A 23,485-nucleotide genomic window follows, 5' to 3' on the forward strand; every position below is an offset into this window, starting at 1 on the left:
TATTAATATTTTATAATCTTTAATTTTATTAGTTTATATTTTAATATTAATATTAATATTAAAATAAGGAATATAAATAATCCAAAAACCAAATAAGTGCATTTAATTGACTACTGTATTACTATACCTCCTTTTGAAGCAAATTTGCTGCAAAATATCTAAAGTTTGGATTACTTAATAAGAGTAATTATTCAAGAGCAATTATTAAATGTTTTATATTTTTTTATATAATCATTTATAAAAATGATTTATATTTTAGGACAATGTATAATTTGACATAAAAACATCTTTTATGAGGTATCTATTATAAATCAAGAGATTTATGGGGCACCTAGGTGGCTCAGTCGGTTAAGCATCCGACTTCAGCTCAGGCCATTATCTCACCATTCATGAGTTTGAGCCCCACAGCCCTGCGTTGGGCTCTGTGCTGACAGCTCAGAGCCCAGAGCCTGCTTCAGATTCTGTGTCTCCCTCTCTCTCTGCCCCTGCCCTGCTCACACTCTGTCTCTCTCTCTCAAAAAAAATAAACATTAAAAAAAAATTATATATATATATTATACATATGTATGTGTATACACACACACACACACATAAATCAAGAGATTTACTAAGAGGCAGAAAGAAAGAAAAAGCACAGAACACCAATCTTTAGGGAACAAATTTATTTTGATTTTTCTGAAAATATCAGAAACTATGAAAAAAAAGCTAAATATCTGGCCATAACAAAAGCAAAATACAAATAAAAAGAACATTTAGAAATCATGTTTAACCTTAAACAAACATGTCTCAAAATACCAAGTATAACACCCTATCCTCCACAAAGCAAAACAAATTTACTAAACCACAACACTGGAGTTTTTTTTAGCTGACGTAACTTAAAAACAAAAACAAAAATTAAATGGAAAAAAAAACAACAACACTCAATTTCCACCCTGGAATCTTGTCACTTATAAAACAACATGCTCAAAAGTCAGTGACAATAAAGTTATGAAACCTGAAAATGCATCAATGAATGAAATCAGATTCCAACAGAACACAGTGCTTTACAGCTGGAAAGAATAGCTTTTGTCACAGGTCTTACCAAATAAAAATAAATACAAGAGGATTAAAAACAAACTACTAAATCAAAATCTTTCTGTAGAGTAGCAGCTTTCACAAAGTAAAAGGAACCCAGTTCCACAAACTTGGATGTTCTGTAAGCATATGGCCAATTTTATTCCCAGAGTCCCAAAGTCTTGCGCTATCAAAATAAAAGTGTCTTTGTCTTGGAGCAAGTCTGATGAAGGCACCAAAATCCTATCCTCCGTGACAGTTAAAATGCTCTGATCATCCTTTTAAAATGATCTCAACCTATTAAGAGTTAACACTCTAAATATCTAAAGATCTAGAAGGACTTGCAGCCTCATCTGCATTACCAAGGTCCAATCTATAGTCTTTTCCCCTCCCTAATCCTTCTAGTCTGGTTTACCAAGCAGGACCACTAGTTTAGGAGGATAAAAATACATTACCACATTCCCTGGCCATTAAACAGACATAGACATTGGTGAAGGAAGACTCAACATTTATAACACTTATGAACTTTTTAAAACTTAAAAATAAACCCATCTAAAAGTGAATTTCACAGCCTCTTAATACTTATTTTCAACTTGGACTTCTTATGCAGCCCTCTTTGGTGAGTCTCTTCCAGTTTTTTTCAGTAGTTTTACCCTGGGGGAAACCTTGAAAAAACTTTCAAATTAAGTTTCATGGCATGTGAGTGTCAGCACTAAGTTAAGGATACTCTTATTTCACAGAAATCCTGAACTATCAGACTATGACTCAGAGAGTTCTTTCTCTTCTCCTGGACAAAATCTCGGGCTGAGACTCAGAGAAGGGATTTCGCACCTAGTCATACACAGGTGTTGAGAAAAGGAGGGGAAAGGCTATTTGGTTTTGCAGTTCTTCACAGAGAGTTTTAGTTAAGGCCTCAGACTCGTTGCTATCTTTTCTTCACTCTCATGCCCAAGTGTGTGTGGAAACATTTCAAGAGTTCCTTTGGCGATGTGACTGTTCCGAGTCAGTTCCTATCAATCCAAGAATCTTATCACTTTTAAGAAAATACATTTTCTCCAGGACCTTGCAGGAACTTGTTTGTTCATGTGATTAAAAAAAAAAAAAAAAAATGTCTGCTAAATAGACTAGTGTCTTAGCCATCCTTCATCTCCAAAGCACTCTGCAAAATCTGGCCTAATATTTTCTTGTAAGTACTCTGGCAATGGACCTTTCAACTCAAATATCCTGTTGAGAACTCTTCTGACAAGCCACTGGATTTCTGTATGTAGATTTATGTGCTCTTTGTTCAGATTTGAGCTTTATTTATTTTTAAACATTCCTGCATAAATGGGTCTTTAATAAAGTTAACCATTTCTGCAGCATTATCCAGAACTTTCTTCATTTCAACTCCAAGTGTTTTCTATCAGCACCTCTCTGGGAAGAAAGCAGTGTGCTATAACATGAATGTCAACATTTCCTTTTACCAGAATGAGGCACAACTGGTCATGGAGCCAAGGATGAGCACCAGGAGTAGAGATGACAGACCTTCAGTCTTCAGTCATAAAGACCCATTAAATTTATATTGCCTTTGTTTTGAGAGGCTCCTCGCAGCAGAACAAGCTTTCTTGAATTTCGTCATCATTCACCAACCTTACCAAGGCTATAGTAGGACAAATATTCATGGAATCTGTTGACTCATCAACCCAGACAGAGAAGCGGCTGCTTTTCAGTTAATTACCCAAACCTCTTTAGTATCAGGAGACATAAATCAATTTATTAAACTGAAAGTGAAGGCTTTTCAATTTCTTATACTGCTTCTTGCCCTCACATTTTAATGTTATATTGGTATTATTACATTGGTATTATTACTATATTATTAAATTTTTCTAATATAATGCTGCTACTAAAATTTTGCTTTCTAAACCTTTTACTGAATGTGTTTTTTTGTTTTTTTAAGATTTTATTTTTAAGCAATCTCTACACCCAACAGGGGGCTCAAACCTACAACCCCGAGATGAAGGGTCACATGCTCTACGAACTGAGCCAGTCAGGTGCCACTGAATGTGACTTTTTTAAACACAGTTTACTGTTTTGATATTCCAGATGCCATTTAAAATAATCAACATCTTTACTTATCAAATGGCTATGATTTATAGTTGCAATTGCTAGAGCAAATGCTAGGTTTGTAAGTTGCATTCCACAATGTACAATGGAAGACAACAGCTTCGATTGTAAATCCATAAGATCACTGAAAAGTAGCTTTCACTGTAAAGAAAGAATTTGTGTCCCTTGTTGCACTGGCATACCAAAGTATCACAGAAGACTAATTCTTCATCACTAACCTCAACAGAAATGTCTGTATTTCTATGCCTAGAATGGTCCTCTTCTATCTTACACCATGACCTCAAAAATTGCAGCACCGGAACATCAGATTTGTTTAACAAATGTAAATAAAATCTAAAATCTGCCATAGTAACTAAGAATTACAAAGTAACTCTAAGAATCGCAAAAAAATGCAAAAACTTCACAAAAAACAATTCACTTCTCATCTAGAAGACCCATGTTTTTGCAATGTTTACAACAAAGTGACAGGGGACAGATGAGTTGCAACATGTAAAAATTCCTTCCTTAGAATGCTAATTTCCCTAGGAGTGTCTCTTACAGAGTTTGTTTACTCCAGTAAGTTAGATGGCAGTGCAGAAAGGGAGGCTGGGGAAAGTAATCATGAGGGAGAGCCCAACATTATCCTCCTGTCACCAATGCAAGTGCTCCATGCAAGTGCTCACCAATTATCCACAGTTTCTCCCAGCTAAACAAAATTCACATAAGCCAAACTGCACCTGGCACATGGGGCTGAAAAGATCTCTAACATAACTGTTAATGGAGCTGCTCAATCACTGTTCACTATTGTGAGTACAGCATTATGCAACATACAAAGTTCAAAACCTGTATGTATTTTCAGTCACAATTTTATACAGAATCCTACCAACATCTCACCAAATGCCACCAGAGAAACCTACCTGCAACATCAAATGATTTTTTTTTTTCTCTATGAGAGGTCATTTTCATTTGGCTCAGATCCTTCTGTGACTTGACTTTCAAGTTCAAGATTAGCTCCTCCCTCACTCACCACCTGTGTCTCAGATCTTGGTTTTGTGTGCCCCAGCTCCTCATTATTTTCTGGTACCACTTGCTGGTTATTTTTTCCTTCTGCTGGGTCATTTTGATTTGATTTGTCACCAGATTCCAATTTAGCTTCTTTCCCATTTCCTGCTTGTGCTGGCTGCTTTGGGTTAAGCTGTGATGGGTCCTTAGCACTCTTAACCACCTCCTGGAGATTATACTTTCTGAACAACATGTAATCTGTCACAACACTCAGGCAACAGACAGCTTTAATGATTTCTACTACCACTGTGTACTGTGGATTGGTAAGATCCACTTTATTTTCCGAATTGAGGCTGCCTACTATTCCTGTAACAAAAAGAATAGGGAAACGCTTAGAGGGAGAAGGGTACCATGAAGCTTGACAGATACAAACACAATCTTTCATCTTTCCATTTGGGACTTGTTAAAAGCAATATACATACTAGTCTATGCTTCTACATGGACCTCAGTCAAACTCTGTGAACTCTTTCAATAAATAAATACAAATAAAATCCTGAAATATTTAATCAGAGTAACTTTTTTTTCCAAAGAAAATTCAATCTTGATTTGGAAGACTTAATATCTAACTACCAGAAAGTCTCATATCCAAGTCTGTTAGGTCTGATATTATTTTAAGGACTTTTTTTTTTTTAAAAGTAATCTCTGTCCCCAATGTGGGGCTCGAGCTCACAACCCTGAGATCAAGAGTCACATGCTCTACCAGCTGAGCCAACCATGCGCCCTTATTTTAAGGACATTTTAATATACTTGTTTTATATCCAAAAATATAAGCCTTAAATCTTAAAAAAAATTTCCTAAAAACAAGTTTTACTATTACATACAAACGTAAAATCACTAAAAGAAACATACCTGCCAATTCTTTGATAACTTCTTCTCTATTCATGTGGCTGTTATTTCGAGATTTATATACAATCTGAAATGTCCCTTTGTTTGGAGCTTTAAACCAGGGTTCCAAAAATGTTTCTGCATATTTTTTCATGTCTTCTAAGAAAGCCTTGCATGTGCCCGAAATAGGTAACATTCGTAGAATAACCCGAGTCTTCTTCTTCTTGGTTTTATACATATCCTGAAGAATATGATGTACCAATTTCTCAGGTTCTGAAAGAAAAGAAAAAAATCAGCAAAAAAAGAACAAGAATATAAGCTCTCAGACATTTTAAAACCTCTTCAAACTGTCCAAAATGAATTTTCATTGTCAGCAACCTACATCAACAGTATAGTAGAAGAAATTATCACGATGAACATTAATAAGTCTAATCAAACAGTTTTTCCAACTTTCTTCACTGCCTATGATTACTACTATATCTAATATGTTAACTCTTCAGCATTACTACTGCTTTCACTAAAAACAACAGTTCATGAAGACACTGGAGTTAACATTTTTGTGATGTCTGACTTGTCCAAACAAGACCATATTGTTTTCCTATAACAAGAGCAACTACCAACATATTATTAAACAGCAGTGTTTTGTTTTTGTTTTTTTTTACAATAATAAACAAAACAAAATCTGCAAGTCACTTTAAAAGATTTAATTAAGGGGTGTCTGGGTGGCTCAGCAGGTGAAGCATCTGACTCTTGATTTCAACTCAGGGCATGATCTCACTGTCATGGGATCGAGCACTGTCTGGGGCTCTGAGTTGAGCATGGAGCCTGCTTGGGATTCTCTCTTTCCATCTCTCTCTGCCCCTCCCCTACTCACTCTCTCCAAATATAAATAAACTTAAAAACCACACATTCAACTCATCCATTGATCAAATTTGTACAAAAATCCAGATCTCAGAACTCAGAGGAGCCCCAAGACCATGAATACACAAAATCATCATATGATCCTTAGGCCACATCCTGATGATATACAAGTCTATTTGGGGCTACTCAGTGTTTTCAATACTTTTAAATTAGTTAACTACATTAAAAAATCTACAAACTTCTCCAGATTTCCACCTTCTTTTCAAAAATCAAAAGACCTGGCTCTATTAGGACTACATTCCAGATGGTTAAAGTCATTCCAAATTGGCTGGAGCTGAATAGCAGCTGCTTCTTTTAGACAGAACTTGTACTCTTGTTTCACCTAAAGTTACACGCAAAGAAAGTGGCAAAGCCAGGTTTCCACTCTTAAGCCAATGTTATGTTCACCACACCATTCTACCTTTCCATATGCTTAGTGCTAAAACAGTGTGAAGAAGATCAATCAAATTATTAACTGAGCTGTGACCATGAAGCCACTTTTTAGGCAGTATTCACTAAGACAAGGAGATGTCTAGATATTATAGGCTCAATAATCTTAAGGCTTATTAGACACACCTATCCCAAGTGTCCTGATGAAGACTACGTTATTTGCTCCACTCTCCACTGATTGGAATCTTCTTAGCTTCATCTCTGTAGATGCTTTAATGTCACCAACTTCTTTCTTCAAGGCAGCCTCCATATCATCATCTTCTCCCTCACTTCCAGAGGGCTGCTGATCTTTGTCTGTAAACTGCATAAAATTAATGAGCAAAAATGCCAAAACAGCTCATGTTAAAAGCTGTAACTATATATTTATGTGAAACCTCCAGTGGCAGATGGATCAATACTGACAATAAAACTTTTTATTAAGAAACTGACACATCACTCCCTACAAAATGTAGAGGAAAAAGGAAGTTCCTTCAGACTGGGGTACATATAATTTGAAAAATGCTTTCAAAAACATCTTGACACTCTGGGACACAGGGAAATGTGCTCACCAAATGAATTACTTCAAGGTAAACCTTAAATCCCATCACTAGGTATCTTTGTACCTAATGAGACCGTCTCCTTTTGGTGAGATTAGACCAACCTGTTATGGCATTAAAAACCCTTATCTCTATTCTACTAAGGAAGAGGGAACAAAAATAGTTTGAGAATTTGCTCAAGACACCAGTGGAGACAGGACACTAACTTGTTGCCTAGTTCTCTGCCCCACCAATGGAGTTTGCCAGTCAGGCATCAGTAATAATTATACCCATTTATGGAACCTTTATTATTTATCAGGATGTATTTATATACATAAGCAACTTGTCAGCCAACCTTAAATATACTATCATTTATTCTTTTTTATCTAGCTCAGCAGAATTAAATAATACGCCCATGCCGTAGATCTAGTAAATAACAGTACTTGAATCCAAATCCCCTGTGTATTATCTACCCTCCCCCTTTTAATTAATTCAGGTGTTTCTGTATTAGTCCAGATCTTATGCCAATAATATAAAGATTTCCAAACTGTGTTGAGACAATTAGATCTTAGATGGAATTGGTACAAAAATTTTTGCTTTTTAAAATGTATTTACACGTGCATTTGAGAAACAACTAGCCCTAGTACTAAACCCACTATTTCAGACACAACGCTTAGGACAATTATTACAACCATGGCGTAAAGATGGTGGTAAGATATATAAAAACTATGACGACCAATGAAGTTTCCCCTGTGAATTTGGACCGTTTACTTAACCTACTTGAGCTCCAGTGTCCTCGTGAATATTACTTCACAAGTCTACCGTAAGAAATAAACGTTTCTTTGAGGGCTTCAGAAACACAACACGTGGATCTCAGAAGCAATCTATAAACAGGAGCCCCTGTGATTAATAATGGGAAAAACCCCTCAAATGGGCAAGCTTTTCAAGCACGCGACCCGGCAGCGATCTACAACTCAGACTCCGCGAGAAGGCGAGAACACAGACCAGGCCACAAAACTCGCGCACGCGTAGAAGACAGCCGGCCTTCCTGCATTCCTTTCTTTTCTCACAGGCCCGTTTACCCTCTCTGGGGCTCGTACCTTTTCCGGCCCGTACATGTCGTCGCCGTATTCGTTGAGCAGACTGTAGGCCTCCTCCACGCACTTGCGCTCGTTCATGTTGCAGGTAATGAGAATGCCCTGTAGCCCGGGTTCCAGCTGCCGTGGCCCACCGCCGTCGCAGCGCCGCGCCCGCTTGGCCTGCACATACTGAGCTTTCCCTTTGCGCTTTCCACCGCTAGACTGAGGAGGCGGCTGGACAGGGGCCGCCATGGCGCGTGAGAACCAAGGCTAGCGAGAAACAGCTTTCTCCTCTATTCCCGGCTTCCTCACCTCTGCTGACGCCAGCTGCTTTCGTCATGTGTGTGCGACGGCCTCTCTTAGTCCCGCCTCCCACGTTTCATTCCGTGCTGCGCCGGGTCCTAAAGCCGGCAGGTGGCCGGCTGTGGAATGGTGGTGCGAGGCCCGCCCTTGGAGAAAGTGGACAGGCACTTTTTTTTTCTTCTTTGAGGTGGGGGAGGGACAGAGAGAGGGGAAGACAGAGAAACCGTAGAAGGCTGTGCGCTGTCAGGGTTCAACCCACAAAGGGTGACATTATGATCTCAGCCCAAGTCGGAAGTTCAACGACTGAGCCACTGAGGCGCCCTTGATGGGCACTTCTTACTGCTCACTATCCAAAAGCCAGGGCTTCCTGGGGAATTGGCCTGGATGGAGCAGGTTTGTAAATTTACATGCTGGCCTCCAGCCGGATGTAGACCATGCTTGTAAAGAACTGTTTTGTTTACCATTCATAGTCATTGATTCATTCTGGTAATATTTATTAAGTACCCATGCACTAGTTATTGACCTAAGTACTAAGGTTGAGACCATTAGCAAAGACAGACACACTTCATACTCATGTTGCCCTTATAGGCCAGTGTTTCTTAGAAATCAATGTTTCTTCCAAACCACCCTACTTATTTTTTGCTCCTTTTGAAATGTGCATATGCAATGGACTTGACTTTAGCACTCCTGTTGGAGAACCCCAGAGGTACAAATAAAGAACACAAAGTATAAGAAACTCATTGAAGTCCGAGAGTTGATTATCAGAATAAGAAATATAAAATACAGGGAAACTTGGCCAAACTTCTTTTTTTTAATTACTTTTTTAATGTTTATTTTTGAGAGAGATAGAGTGCAATCGGGGGAGGGGCAGAGAGAGAGAGGGAGAGGGAGACACAGAATCTGAAGCAGGCTGCAGACTCTGAGCTGTCAGCACAGAGCTCCACGTGAGGCTCAAACTCGCGAACCATGAGATCATGACCTGAGCTGAAGTCCAGCTCTTAACCGACTGAGCCACCCAGGTGCTCCTGCCAAACTTCTTAACATTGAATTGTCACTATTCATACCCAAGATTCATATTCATACCCAAGATATTGTCCATATCAATTTCTTCACACAACTTTTGTTTGACGCTGATGTCATAACAAGTGACAGTAACATTTTGGTGAATTATTGTTCCGACTGTAGTTGGTCTGGACAGGAAATCACATCCTCACTTCTGAACAAAATCATGAAAAGCCAAAAGAAGGTTTGTCCTTTGTTGCCCTAGGAAGAATTAGCGAATCCAGTGCCCCAGAAATGTAGATTGTTATAGAAAGTCAGGAATAAAGAACTTCTTATTTATTGTAAGGCCTTCATCTCTCAGATTCACATTCTTGTGACACCTATGAAAAAGTAATTCTGATATGAAATAATAGTCTAGAATAGTCCATATACATATAAAAGAATTTTCACTACTAGGAAAATTATTCATCTTCTTTTCTCCAATTAAATATACCTTGTTATTTTCTTTTCTTCATATCTGTCCCCTAAAATGTTTATGAACCCACTCATTAAACTGGATAGATAAGCAATCCCTTCAGAGTTAACATCATAATATTCCCCATACCCTAAAGTCAGGAATCCAGCTCCTTATACTTCATGCAATTAAAAGTCAACTTGAGGTGGCTCAGTTGGTTAAGCATCCAACTTTGGCTCAAGTCATGATCTGTTAGTAGGTTTGAGCCTGGTGTCAGGGTCTGCACTGACGGAGCAGAGCCTGATTGGGATTCTCTCTCTCTCTCTCTCTCTCTCTCTGTTCCTCCCCCTACCTCAAAATAAATAAACATTAAAAAAAAAAGTCAACTTGAACTTTATAAATCCCTTATGTTGGTGTTCCACCTATGACAGTATATTGCTTTGGTAAGCAATGCAGGAGTACTGTGCTTTTTATTGACCTAGATATTTCAATCTCACATTCCGAGATTTACTTGTAATGTATGAAACAACAAAATACTAAAAAGAGGAAAAGTAATTATCCTGATGTTGAACTTCATGGTTAACTGGGTTTTTTCTTATATGTAAATATATATGTATATGTATGTATAGTTGTATATATACATATATGTATATAAAGATGTGTGTGTGTGTATAACCTTATCTTCCCTTAGGTTCTTTTGCTTAAATTACTAATATTAATACTAGAGTTCCTGATTAGTACTAGGTGTTAACTGTCCCATTCCACACTGTAGAGTAGGACAAATGGAAAAAATTCATTTCCCTTTTAGGGTGCTCCCTCTGGCCAAATATGGAGGCAAATTCATAAGAAATGGAATCCTTGAGGAAGCGATTTCCAATATGTCTTCTTTAATACTGTTATCCTAGGGATGAAGGCAGAGAAATAAGCAGATTCTATCACCAGTGGGAAAACTGGGCTGGAATACATATCATGATCACCTATAACTACTTCCTTGTTAGTTTTTGTCTACCTTATGGTTAACATTTGTTGTTTTTGTTTGCTCAATAAATGAACCCCCTTTTGGGGAGGAGGTGTAATCCATCATTGGATGAGTCTGAGTGGAAGGCAGGGCCCACCTTGCATCATGGAAGCTTGACATGTCAGGTATCCCTTTTTCCCACTCTGTAATGTGAGCACATCACCTCAGCTTCATCAATTGGATGCATCTGTGAGGGTCTGAGAATTGGAAGCAAATGTGTAAAGAGGAGTGCCCATTTAGAGTTCATCTGACCAATGGCAGTGGCATTCCAAATCCAGTATCATCAGCTTTGCAGCCACTCCAGAAGCAGTGACAGTACTAGACTTTTCAGAACATGGATGCTAGTTCTAGCCTCCTCACTCCCCCAGTCATCCTTGGTTCTTCTGACCCTAGATCTACCACTATTTCCAAAAATTTTGTCATCATCTTATATTTAGCTTTCACCTATATAATCAGCATAGCCTTTACTTTTGACAATGGAGATTGCATAGTATAGATTTCTGGGGGTCCTCAGTTGATTGTGAAGAACAGTGGCATTGCTGTGGTGTTCAGAAGCATAGAGAGAGCTGACTGAAACTTGTTTTTACTTTTGTTTTTATCCTTGGTGCCTGCCATAATGCCAGATCCATATTAGGTGCTCAAAAAATATTATTGAACATTTGAACTCAACCCCAAGAAATGGTCAGTAAAGGAAAAAGGTTAAGACCAATGCTATTAAGAAGGGAAGTATACCAAGTCCAGATCCCATTAAGCCCCACCAGAGGAGCGGGAAAAGAAGCTAGGAATTAAGAGAGAGATTTCCCTGGCAATGCTGGAAACACATTTGTATGAAATTTCAATTTGTGTGAACTTTCACCTCCTTAGGTTACCAGTCATGGTCAGAGGTCTGGTGTCTGTCATTGGGCACCAAGGGCTCTGTGATGTGGCTTGTAAACCCCTCTTCTGGCTCCTGTATACCAAGTGGTTTTTTTGTTTTGTTTTGTTTTAAGAAAAGGAATGTCGGCATTATAGAAAAATCACTTAATACCCTGTGCAGCGGATAATGTGGGTTTGGAATAAGTACTATGAGGAATTTGCCTTTTATTCTAATTAACCTAATTCTAATTCGCTTCACATATTCATGAGGTCTTCAGCCCAGAAAGGGAAGAATGATGTAAGACATTCTAAATTCTCTTTCTCTTTCTCTTCCTTTCAAAGTTACTGCCATTTAACTTCTACTTGTATGTTCAGTACAGAATCCATCCTTGCCCCGAACACAGGTAGGAAACACTCTTAGATTTTGTTCCTGTTCTGACTACACTATCCATCTAGGATTTCCTGCCTTATTCTCTTGTTACCCAGCATTTTCAGGTAATAGATGTCTTAACACTGAACCCTGGTCACCTGCTGATTTGATTTCTCTACACCTGCCACCTTCAGAGTTGATAATCTGTATATGATCATGGGCCCAAATTCTAAAGTCAAACTGTGTTTAAATCCCAGTTCTGCCATGTTCTGGCTGGGGAACTTCAAGCAAGTGAGAAGCTGAATTTCCTCATGAGATTAAAAAAACAAAACAACAACGTTTAAATGGGGACAATAATACCAATTTTCCGGGTTACTAGGAAAACTCATTAAGATAGGCATGACAAGTCATAGTCACTGTTCAGTCAATGTGGACTTGTTCATAGTCACTGTTGAGTCAGTGTGGACTTAAAAACAGCTGGTTTGGGGCTCAGTTGTGACTCAGTGATGTCTAGTATTTTTATTTATTTATTTATTTATTTATTTATTTATTTATTTATTTTTTTAATTTTAGAGATTGAGAGAGTACGAGCTGGAGAGAGGAGTAGAGCGGGGGGGGGGGGGTGGCGCAGGGAGAGAGAATCTCAAGCAGGCTTCATGCTCAGCATGGAGCCCGACACAGCCCAACACAGGGCTCAATCCCATGACCCTGGGATCATGACCTGAGCCAACACTCAACTAACTGAGCCACCCAGGTGTCCCTAGTATTTTTTATATTAGTATCCATTCCCCAACCCAGTCCCCTAAATGCATTATTTGTCCCCTAATGTCTTATCTCCATGTGTCACTTATTGAAAGCTAAATGTAATCCTTTGAGGAAGGAGGCCAGAAGGGAAAGAAACTTTAAATATAGTTAACTTAATATCGTGTATCATAAAATAAGATAAAATACGTAACACCTTACCTCTGCCAACTGGCTCCTGCCTCACATTTGATTGAATGACACCCCAGGTCTTTCACTGGCTCTGTGCCCACAGCACTTGTGCCACACTTGCACTTTTATCACACCTACAAGCTGCATAAGAAACGTGCCCAACAGCCTGAGTTCCACAATGGAACCTGACTCTGAAGCCATGTGAACTTGGTCTATCCCTGGAGAAGCCACATTTGGTCTAGCTGTTTGTTCCTACCTGCATCCTCACTTAGCCCTGCTGGGTGTCCTGAACTCCTGATCCCAGCCCCTCCCCGCCCCCGCCGCCAGTGTGCTTCATCCCACCACTGCTAGAGTCTAATTTTGACAGGTAAGGCAAATTTGGCATTTTATGGATGTTGGTTCTTGAGAGAAAAGGTGAATAAATCTCCTTCCCTCCAATTTTCTTCTCCAATTTTACACTCTATACATGCATGAGTCTTCTTAAAACTTTTCATGAGGTTTCACAAGTACTTCCTTCCTGCTTCTCTGAGATTTGGTTGAATAATCTATGTTTAAATTTCATTGTTTTACTGTATAGCTCTACTTTTTTGAGTACTTGTAGGTCCTCCTCCTGCTTCTTACTTCCACTTTTGTCAGTGCTCCTAAGAGTGAATCCCTAATGGTGGAGCCTCAGACAGTTCAACAAGTTAGAAATACATCCATTTGGAACTGAAATCATCTGTGAACTGCACACTCCACCAAGGCATAACAATAGTTTTGGATAAAGTACTAATGCAAGAAGTATAAATTTCAGAGTAGGTACGGCACATGCTTAATAGTCCAGGATGACAGAGGCTTAGAGGATCTTTCAGCACAGATGAGGCCTAAATAAGAATCTACATGAGTAGTCAGGTTGAATCATTTATATTTAAGTTAAAAATTGGAGGGAAGTTGGGGCCCCTGGGTGGCTCAGTCGGTTAAGCGTCTGACTTCGGCTCAGGTCATGATCTCGCGCTCCGTGAGTTCGAGCCCCACGTCGGGCTCTGTGCTGACAGCTCAGAGCCTGGAGCCTGTTTCAGATTCTGTGTCTCCCTCTCTCTGACCCTCCCCCGTTCATGCTCTGTCTCTCTCTGTCTCAAAAATAAATAAACGTTAAAAAAAAATTTAAAAAAAATTGGAGGGAAGTCAATGAGAATATGGCATTCAATGTGTAGATGAACAAATAGACAAACTGATTAAGAACATACATTGAGAGTCGCAGTCTTGTGTTTAAATACTGATTCCACCCCTTTGCTACCTCTATGACCTTGGGCAAATAAACTGCTCTAACCTCATGCTCCTCATCTATAAAATGGGAATAGCTATAATATATACCTTATAGGAAGTTATGAGTATTGAATAAAAGTAATTCATGGTAATCACATAAAAATATTCAATAAATGTTAGCTACTGCTGTTTTGTCATGGCTGTTGCTAATTGGAAGGTTTGGTAAGATTAATTTTTAAGCAAACAAGAGTTGAGGTGAAGACCCAGGCTTTTTCTGTTGCTCAGTTTGCTCTGAGGTGTCTCCAGTCACTCCTTACTGATTTCCAGTACTCAAGATAAGCCTTATTTTATCTAAATGGGTTAATATGGAAAGATCTACAAGATACATTGGAAAATCAAGGAAAAAAAAGTGAGGTATGTGTAGTATGAACTGATTCATGTTTTAAAAGGGAATAATTAAGTGCATAAATATGTGTGTATATATACATATGTGACACATATGTGATACATATTTATACATACATATGTGAATGTATACACATAACCTATACATTCACATATGTATGTTTTCATCCTACATGTATATAAAAATGGTGCTTAGTAAGAGTTCAGGTGTCTCTTCACATTTCTCAACTAAAGCCCAAAGCTAAGGATTAAGAGGCATTATGTCCCTGCCCTTTCCATTCTAAAGAGAACTGTCAAAAAAGACTAAGAGGGGAGCCTGGGTGGCTCAGTTGGTTAAGAATCTGACTCTTGATTTCAGCTCAGGTCATGATCTCACAGTTTGTGTGTTCGAGCCCCATACTGGGCTCTTCACTGACAATGCGGAGCCTGCTTGACATTTTCTCTCTCTCTCTCTCTCTCCCTCTCTCTCAAAATAAATAAACTAAAAAAAAAAAAAAAAGACTAAGTTTTGTAACTGTCTCCAGGTTTGTGAAAAGGTGGCTCAACTGGTCCTGCTACACTGAGAGCACTCTGCTTTTGGGCCTAAATCAGAAACTTGGGGATGGGAAAGAAGATAGTACTTTCACACCCTTTGCTGAGAGGGACACTAAGGGAATCCATTATAAAGGTTAGTGGTTCCTGGAAGGAGACTGGCATCACATTACTGGGATGATGTCCCCTTCTGCCTGACCAAGTATGGAAATAAGCCAGAAAGAGAAGTAGAGACACATGGCAGAGCACAGAGAGTAAGGTGGGTGGAAAGACAACACAGCAGAGGCTTGCAGCCTGAGACAAGGTGTTCTAAAGATGTGTGAGTATCTTCTGTGCCAAGTGCACTCCCAGAAGATACCTAGGCTTGAACAGCCAGGCCCAACAGAGGATTAAAGTCTTAGCCAGCATGGTAAACCCCCTTCTCTTAATCTTTTTTCCTTAACTCTGACAGTAGAGTGTCTAGAGGTTAGATAAGCGGGGGAAGGTATATGAGAGGCAGACAAGCTACATGTCTCTATTCTAGATACTAGAGTGGGAAGAGTGCAGAAGGGTGGCCAGTCCTGTCCACTGCTGGTCCCAAGAAGCACAGAGCAAGTCTGTGCTAGGGAGAGGGGAACAGGTGCAATGTACATTGAGTCTGTGATTAATACGTATTTTTATTTTTGAGGGGGGTGGGGCAGAGAGGGAAAGAGAGAATGTGAGTGGTGGCAGAGAGAATCCCAAGCAGGTTCCACACTGTCAGCACAGAGCCTGATGTGGAGCTCAATCTCACACACATTGAGATCATGACCTGAGCCAAAATCAACTGAAAATTGATCAAAATCAACTGAAAATTAACCGACTGAGCCACCCAGGCACCTCTGTGATTAACATTTTTAAGTGGACAAACTTATAACTAAAAGTGATTGTGAATTGTGGGATCATCCCAGCAAGTCACTAAGGGATAGAAAAGGGATATTGGATATAGCAGGGGTGGGGGGACAGAAATTGGGAGAAAAACTAAAGTTGATTTAAGACTTATTTGAAAAACTAGTTGCATATATATTCCACCCACTTCCCTATACACACATATACCTTGTTTTGCAACACATTTAGTAACTACTTTATATCATTCTGTATCTTTCATTTTTATCCATATGCAGACATTATTTTATATTATTTTTATATTATATATTTTATATTATTTTATATTAATAAATATATTTTATATTAAGCTATCACTATTTTTTTAATATATGAAATTTATTGTCAAATTGGTTTCCATACAACACCCAGTGCTCATCCCAAAAGGTGCCCTCCTCAATACCCATCACCCACCCTCCCCTCCCTCCCACCCCCATCAACCCTCAGTTTGTTCTCAGTTTTTAACAGTCTCTTATGCTTTGGCTCTCTCCCACTCTAACCTCTTTTTTTTTTTTTCCTTCCCCTCCCCCATGGGTTTCTGTTAAGTTTCTCAGGATCCACATAAGAGTGAAACCATATGGTATCTGTCTTTCTCTGCCTTACTTATTTCACTTAGCATCACATTCTCCAGTTCCATCCACGTTGCTACAAAGGACCATATTTCATTCTTTCTCATTGCCACGTAATACTCCATTGTGTATATAAACCACAATTTCTTTATCCATTCATCATTTGATGGACATTTAGGCTTTTTCCACAGTTTGGCTATTGTTGAGAGTGCTGCTATAAACATTGGGATACAAGTGCCCCTATGCATCAGTACTCCTGTATCCCTTGGGTAAATTCCTAGCAGTGCTACTGCTGGGTCATAGGGTAGGTCTGTTGTTAATTTTTTGAGGAACCTCCACACTGTTTTCCAGAGTGGTGGCACCAGTTTGCATTCCCACCAGCAGTGCAAGAGGGTTCTCATTTCTCCACATCCTCTCCAGCATCTACAGTCTCCTGATTTGTTCATTTTGGCCACTCTGACTGGCGTGAGGTGATATCTGAGTGTGGTTTTGATTTGTATTTCCCTGATGAGGAGCGACGTTGAGCATCTTTTCATGTGCCTGTTGGCCATCTGGAGGTCTTCTTTAGAGAAGTGTCTATTCATGTTTTCTGTCCATTTCTTCACTGGATTATTTGTTTTTCGGGTGTGGAGTTTGGTGATTTCTTTATAGATTTTGGATACTAGCCCTTTGTCCGATATGTCCTTTGCAAATATCTTTTCCCATTCCGTCGGTTGCCTTTTAGTTTTGTTGATTATTTCCTTTGCTGTGCAAAAGCTTTTTTACTTCATGAGGTCCCAACAGTTGATTTTTGCTTTTAATTCCCTTGCCTTTGGGGATGCGTCAAGTAAAAAATTGCTGCGGCTGAGGTCAGAGAGGTCTTTTCCTGCTTTCTCCTCTAGAGTTTTGATGGTTTCCTGTCTCACATTCAGGTCCTTTATCCATTTTGAGTTTGTTTTTGTGAATGGTGTAAGAAAGTGGTCTAGTTTCATTCTTCTGCATGTTGCTGTCCAGTTCTCCCAGCGCCATTTGTTAAAGAGACTGTCTTTCTTCCATTGGATATTCTTTCCTGCTTTGTCAAAGACGAGTTGGCCATACGTTTGTGGGTCTAGTTCTGGGGTTTCTATTCTATTCCATTGGTCTATGTGTCTGTTTTTGTGCCAATACCATACTGTCTTGATGATTACAGCTTTGTAGTAGAGGCAAAAGTCTGGGATTGTGATACCTCCTGCTTTGGTCTTCTTCTTCAAAATTACTTTGGCTATTCGGGGCCTTTTGTGGTTCCATATGAATTTTAGGATTGCTTGTTCTAGCTTTGAGAAGAATGCTGGTGCAATTTTGATTGGGATTGCATTGAATGTGTAGATAGCTTTGGGTAGTATTGACATTTTGACAATATTTATTCTTCCAAGCCATGAGCATGGAATGTTTTTCCATTTCTTTATATCTTCTTCAATTTCCTTCCTAAGCTTTCTATAGTTTTCAGCATACAGATCTTTTACATCTTTGGTTAGGTTTATTGCTAGGTATTTTATGCTTCTTGGTGCAATTGTGAATGGGATCAGTTTCTTTATTTGTCTTTCTGTTGCTTCATTATTAGTGTATAAGAATGCAACTGATTTCTGTACATTGATTTTGTATCCTGCGACTCTGCTGATTCATGTATCAGTTCTAGCAGACTTTTGGTGGAGTCTATAGTGTTTTCCATGTATAGTGTCACGTCATCTGCAAAAAGTGAAAGCTTGACTTCATCTTTGCCAATTTTGATGCCTTTGATTTCCTTTTGTTGTCTGATTGCTAGAACTTCCAACACTATGTTAAACAACAGCAGTGAGAGTGGACATCCCTGTCGTGTTCCTGATCTCAGGGGGAAAGCTCTCAGTTTTTCCCCATTGAGGATGATATTAGTTGTGGGCTTTTCATAAATGGCTTTTATGATGTTTAACTATGTTCCTTCTATCCTGACTTTCTCGAGGGTTTTTATTAAGAAAGAATGCGAATTTTGTCAAATGCTTTTTCTGCATCAATTGACAGGATCATATGGTTCTTATCTTTTCTTTTATTAATGTGATGTATCACGTTGATTGACTTGTGAATGTTGAACCAGCCCTGCATCCCAGAAATGAATCCCACTTGATCATGGTGAATAATTCTTTTTATGTGCTGTTGAATTCAATTTTGCTAGTATCTTATTGAGAATTTTTCATCCATATTCATCAGGGATATTGGCCTGTAGTTCTCTTTTTTTACTGGGTGTCTGTCTGGTTTAGGAATCAAAGTAATGCTGGCTTCATAGAATGAGTCTGGAAGTTTTCCTTTACTTTCTATTTTCTGGAATAGCTTGAGAAGGATAGGTATTATCTCTGCTTTAAATGTCTGGTAGAATTCCCCAGGGAAGCCATCTGGTCCTGGACTCTTATTTGTTGGGAGACTTTTGATAACTGATTCAATTTCTTCGCTGGTTATGGGTCTGTTCAAGCTTTCTATTTCTTCCTGTTTGAGTTTTGGAAGTGTGTGGGTGCTTAGGAATTTGTCCATTTCTTCCAGGTCGTCCAGTTTGTTGGCATATAATTTTTCCTAGTATTCCCTGATAATTGCTTGTTTTTCTGAGAGATTGGTTGTAATAATTCCATTTTCATTCATGATTTTATCTATTTGGGTCATCTCCCTTTTCTTTTTGAGAATCCTGGCTAGAGGTTTACCAATTGTGTTTATTTTTTCAAAAAACCAACTCTTGGTTTCATTGATCTGCTCTACATTTTTTTAAGATTCTATATTGTTTATTTCTGCTCTGATCTTTATTATTTCTCTTCTTCTCCTGGGTTTAAGGTGTCTTTGCTTCTCTGCTTCTATTTCCTTTAGGTGTGCGGTTAGATTTTGTATTTGGGATTTTTCTTGTTTCTTGAGATAGGCCTTGATTGCAATGTATTTTCCTCTCAGGACTGCCTTTGCTGCATCCCAAAGCATTTGTATTGTTGTATTTTCATTTTCATTTGTTTCCATATATTTTTTAATTTCTTCTCTAATTGCCTGGTTGACCCATTCATTCTTTAGTAGGGTGTTCTTTAACCTCCATGCTTTTGGAGGTTTTCCAGACTTTTTCCTGTGGTTGATTTCAAGCTTCATCGCATTGTGGTCCGAAAGTATGCATGGTATGATTTCAATTCTTGTATACTTATGAAGCGCTGTTTTGTGACCCGGTACATGATCTGTCTTGGAGAACGTTCCATGTGCGCTCGAGAAGAAAGTATATTCTGTTGCTTTGGGATGCGGAGTTCTAAATATATCTGTCAAGTCCATCTGATCCAATGTATCATTCAGGGCCCTTGTTTCTTTATTGATCATGTGTCTAGATGATCTATCCATTGTTGTAAGTGGGGTATTAAAGTCCCCTGCAATTACCACATTCTTGTCAATAAGGTTGCTTGTGTTTGTGAGTAATTGTTTTATATATTTGGGGGCTCCTGTATTCGGCGCATAGACATTTATAATTGTTAGTTCTTGATGGATAGACCCTGTAATTATTATATAATTCCCATCTTTATCTCTTGTTACAGCCTTTAATTTAACGTCTAGTTTGTCTGACATAAGTATGGCCACTCCAGCTTTCTTTTGACTTCCAGTAGCATGATAAATAGTTTCCATCCCCTCACTTTCAATCTGAAAGTATCCTCAGGTCTAAAATGAGTCTCTTGTAGACAGCAAATAGATGGGTCTTGTTTTTTTATCCATTCTGATACCCTGTGTCTTTTGGTTGGCGCATTTAGTCCATTTACATTCAGTGTTATTATAGAAGGATATGGGTTTAGAGTCATTGTGATGTCTGTAGGTTTCATGCTTGTAGCGATGTCTCTGGTACTTTGTCTCACAGGATCTCCCTTAGGATCTCTTGTAGGGCTGGTTTTAGTGGTGATGAATTCCTTCAGTTTTTGTTTGTTTGGGAAGACCTTTATCTCTCCTTCTATTCTGAATGACAGATTTGCTGGATAGAGGATTCTCGGCTGCATATTTTTTCTGTTCATCACATTGAAGATCTCCTGCCATTGCTTTCTGGCCTGCCAAGTTTCAGTAGAGAGATCGGTCACGAGTCTTATAGGTCTCCCTTTATATGTTAGAGCACATTTATCCCTAGCTGCTTTCAGAATTTTCTCTTTATTCTTGTATTTTGCCAGTTTCACCATGATATGTAGTGCAGAAGATCGATTCAAGTTACGTCTAAAGGGAGTTCTCTGTGCCTCTTGGATTTCAATGCCTTTTTCCTTCCCCAGATCAGGGAAGTTCTCAGCTATTATTTCTTCAAGTATACCTTCAGCTCCGTTCCCGCTGTCTTCCTCCTCTGGGATACCAATTATGCGTAGATTATTTCTCTTTAGTGCATCACTTAGTTCTCTAATTTTCCCCTCATACTCCTGGATTTTTTTTATCTCTCTTTTTCTCAGCTTCTTCTTTTTCCATAATTGTATCTTCTAGTTCACCTATTCTCTCCTCTGCCTCTTCAATCCGAGCTGTGGTCGTCTCCATTTTATTTTGCAGCTCATTAATAGCATTTTTTTTAGCTCCTCCTGGCTGTTCCTTAGTCCCTTGATCTCTGTAGCAATAGATTCTCTGCTGTCCTTTATACTGTTTTCAAGCCCAGCGATTAATTTTATTACTATTATTCTAAATTCACTTTCTGTCATATTGTTTAAATTGTTTTTGATCAGTTCGTTAGCTGTTGTTATTTCCTGGAGGTTTTTTTGAGGGGAATTCTCTGTTTTGTCATTTTGGATAGTCCCTGGAGTAGTGTGGAACTGCAGGGCACTTCCCCTGTGCTGTCTTGAATAACTTGCGTTGGTGGGCGGAGCCGCAGTCAGACCTGATGTCTGCCCCCAGCCCACCACTGGTGCCACAGTCAGACTGGTATGTACCTTCTCTTCCCCTCTCCTAGGGGCAGGATTCACCGTGGGGTGGCATGGTCTGTCTGGGCTACTTGCACACTGCCAGGTTTGTGGTGCTGGGGATCTGGCGTATTAGCTGGGGTGGATAGGCAAGTTGCACAGGGGCGGGAGGGGGAGGCTCAGCTCGCTTTTCCTTTGGAGATCCGCTTCAGGAGGGGCCCTGTGGCACCGGGAGTGAGTCAGACCTGCCGGAGGGATGGATCCGCAGAAGCACAGCGTTGGGTGTTTGCGCGGTGCAAGCAAGTTCCCTGGCAGGAACTGGTTTCCTTTGGGATTTTGGCTGGGGGATGGGCGAGGGAGATGGCGCTGACAACCGCCTTTGTTCCCTGCCAAGCTGAGCTCTGTCCTCTGGGGCTCAACAACTCTCCCTCCCATTGTCCTCCAGCCCTCCGGTTCTCCGAGCAGAGCTGTTAACTTATAACCTTCCAGATGTTAAGTCCCACTTGCTGTCCAAACACACTCCATCTGGCCCCTCTGCTTTTGCAAGCCAGACTCAGGGGCTCTGCTTTGCTGGTGGGCTGCCCCTCCACCCCGGCTCCCTCCCACCAGTCCATGGAGCGCGACCACCTCGCCGCCCTTCCTACCCTCTTCCATGGGCCTCTCACCTAGGCTTGGCTCCGGAAAGTCCATTCTGCTAGCCTTCTGGTGATTTTCTGGGTTATTTAGGTAGGTGTGGGTGGAATCTAAGTGATCCTCAGGATGCGGTGAGCCCAGCGTCCTCCTACACCGCCATCTTACCAGAAGCCAGCCTTTTTTCTTTAAGAACTTGTTACCAGCCACCACCTTGACACAAATGGAACCTGGAAAATGATGTTCTCAGAGATGCTTTTCTGTCTTCTTTGTTGTCCAACACTGTGAAAATTGTTCAAAGATGGAACTTGAAAGGGTTCACCGAATGCCAGCATAGGATAGATTACAGCTGAGGCCCAGACATCACCCTCTCACTTCATGTCCATTGTCACGACTACCTCCCGGGTCAGGAAGACAAAGCCAGCATCAGGATTTCCTCATCTCGCGACAACTTTCTGACTCCCTGTAGGTGTGTGGTTCAGAATCAAGGGCCCGGTGAGCCACCCCCCCTAAGATATTTTAATATAGGAGATATTACTATGTGTTTGTGGCTGTCTCTTTGCAACTCCTAGTCCAAAATAAAAGGAAGAAATGGGTGGTACAGGACAGAGGTAATTGAAGGAGTAATGTTCTTGAGTTGGGGAGAGCAGATGATGTCAAGGACACTGTGGAGAGGGTGGCCCAAACTAGGAACCTGACAACTATTCATTGTTACAGGAAGGAATGCAGAAGGTATGAACAGAATTGTAGGAGTTTAGGTTGATTAAGTACTAGGGGGTTGAGGAAATTCTCTTCTGGCTACTTCTAAATCTCAGTGAAATAAGAGGAGGAGAGGAGAGATGAAGGTTTATAGAAATAGGAGAAGGTATGAAATGGTTATCTCCACCTATAGATATGTAATGGGGTTATCAGGCAATGGGGAGGACCTGCTTGGATTTTTTAAGACCATTAGCAAGTACCATCAACATCCTAAGTGCAGAACCAGGTTTCCGCAGAACCATTTCTCCAGAGCTATGTTAAGCTGCTCATGTGCAGTCACAATATAGGGAGATAGCTATCTGGAGTTTTGCAGAAAGCTGGGTTTTGTCGGGTGAGTATGGTGAGGGAGAGCAGTACAAAGGAACTGTGTAGGACCTAGAATCCAAGATGGGCAAGAGGTAAGTGAAGGTATGAAGAAGACAGTGTTCAAGTCAATGGACTGAAGATTTTAGTGGAGTTAAAGGAATTACTGTGATAAAGATAGTAAAGGGAAATGAACTGGCAAGACAGGAGGAATTAGTAAAAAAAAAAAAAAGCGGGGTGGGGGATGTTGACACAGATTTTGGAGGTAGTACTGTTGGTGGTAATGAGAAGGTGTGGGGTGCAGTCACAAGAATGAGAGACTAAGGCTGGGTAGGATTAAGATCATTGGGATACAGGATATTAAGAGAATGAAAGACCACAGT

General features: G+C 39.8%; 3 protein-coding genes across 13 annotated transcripts in view; 1 reads left to right on the top strand and 2 right to left on the bottom strand.

Annotated features, from left to right (window-relative positions):
* THUMPD1 (THUMP domain containing 1) overlaps positions 1–8,316 on the bottom strand; it is a 41,023-nt gene extending 32,707 nt beyond the window's left edge. For 6 of the 7 annotated variants that reach the window (XR_008294494.1, XR_008294497.1, XR_008294496.1 and 3 more), the window contains exons 1-4: positions 7,988–8,316; positions 6,499–6,673; positions 5,047–5,295; positions 4,053–4,503 (exon numbers count right to left, since the gene is read on the bottom strand). Coding sequence is in view for 2 of the 7 variants with exons in the window: in XM_027043088.2 (XP_026898889.1) it covers positions 4,082–4,503; positions 5,047–5,295; positions 6,499–6,673; positions 7,988–8,218 (1,077 nt within the window). In the remaining 5 variants the exon portion in view is untranslated. Of the gene's footprint in view, positions 1–647; positions 4,504–5,046; positions 5,296–6,498; positions 6,674–7,987 lie in introns of those variants that run through there. The other variant, XM_027043087.2, reaches the window with a different exon arrangement.
* The window catches only part of ACSM3 (acyl-CoA synthetase medium chain family member 3), a 62,210-nt gene continuing 46,643 nt past the window's right edge, over positions 7,919–23,485 (top strand). The window contains exon 1 of one of the 3 annotated variants that reach the window (XM_015067157.3): positions 7,919–8,072. The gene's annotated coding sequence lies outside the window, so the exon portion shown is untranslated. Of the gene's footprint in view, positions 8,073–22,321; positions 22,536–23,485 lie in introns of those variants that run through there. The other 2 variants (XM_053213009.1, XM_053213010.1) reach the window with 2 other exon arrangements.
* The window catches only part of ERI2 (ERI1 exoribonuclease family member 2), a 62,377-nt gene continuing 47,963 nt past the window's right edge, over positions 9,072–23,485 (bottom strand). For all 3 annotated transcript variants that reach the window (XR_008294492.1, XR_003415246.2, XR_003415248.2), the window contains 2 exons: positions 10,841–10,940; positions 9,072–9,651 (listed from right to left, as the gene is read on the bottom strand). The gene's annotated coding sequence lies outside the window, so the exon portion shown is untranslated. The remainder of the gene's footprint in view (positions 9,652–10,840; positions 10,941–23,485) is intronic.

Source organism: Acinonyx jubatus, chromosome E3 (genome assembly GCF_027475565.1).
Source record: "Acinonyx jubatus isolate Ajub_Pintada_27869175 chromosome E3, VMU_Ajub_asm_v1.0, whole genome shotgun sequence".
Lineage (NCBI taxonomy): Eukaryota > Metazoa > Chordata > Mammalia > Carnivora > Felidae > Acinonyx > Acinonyx jubatus.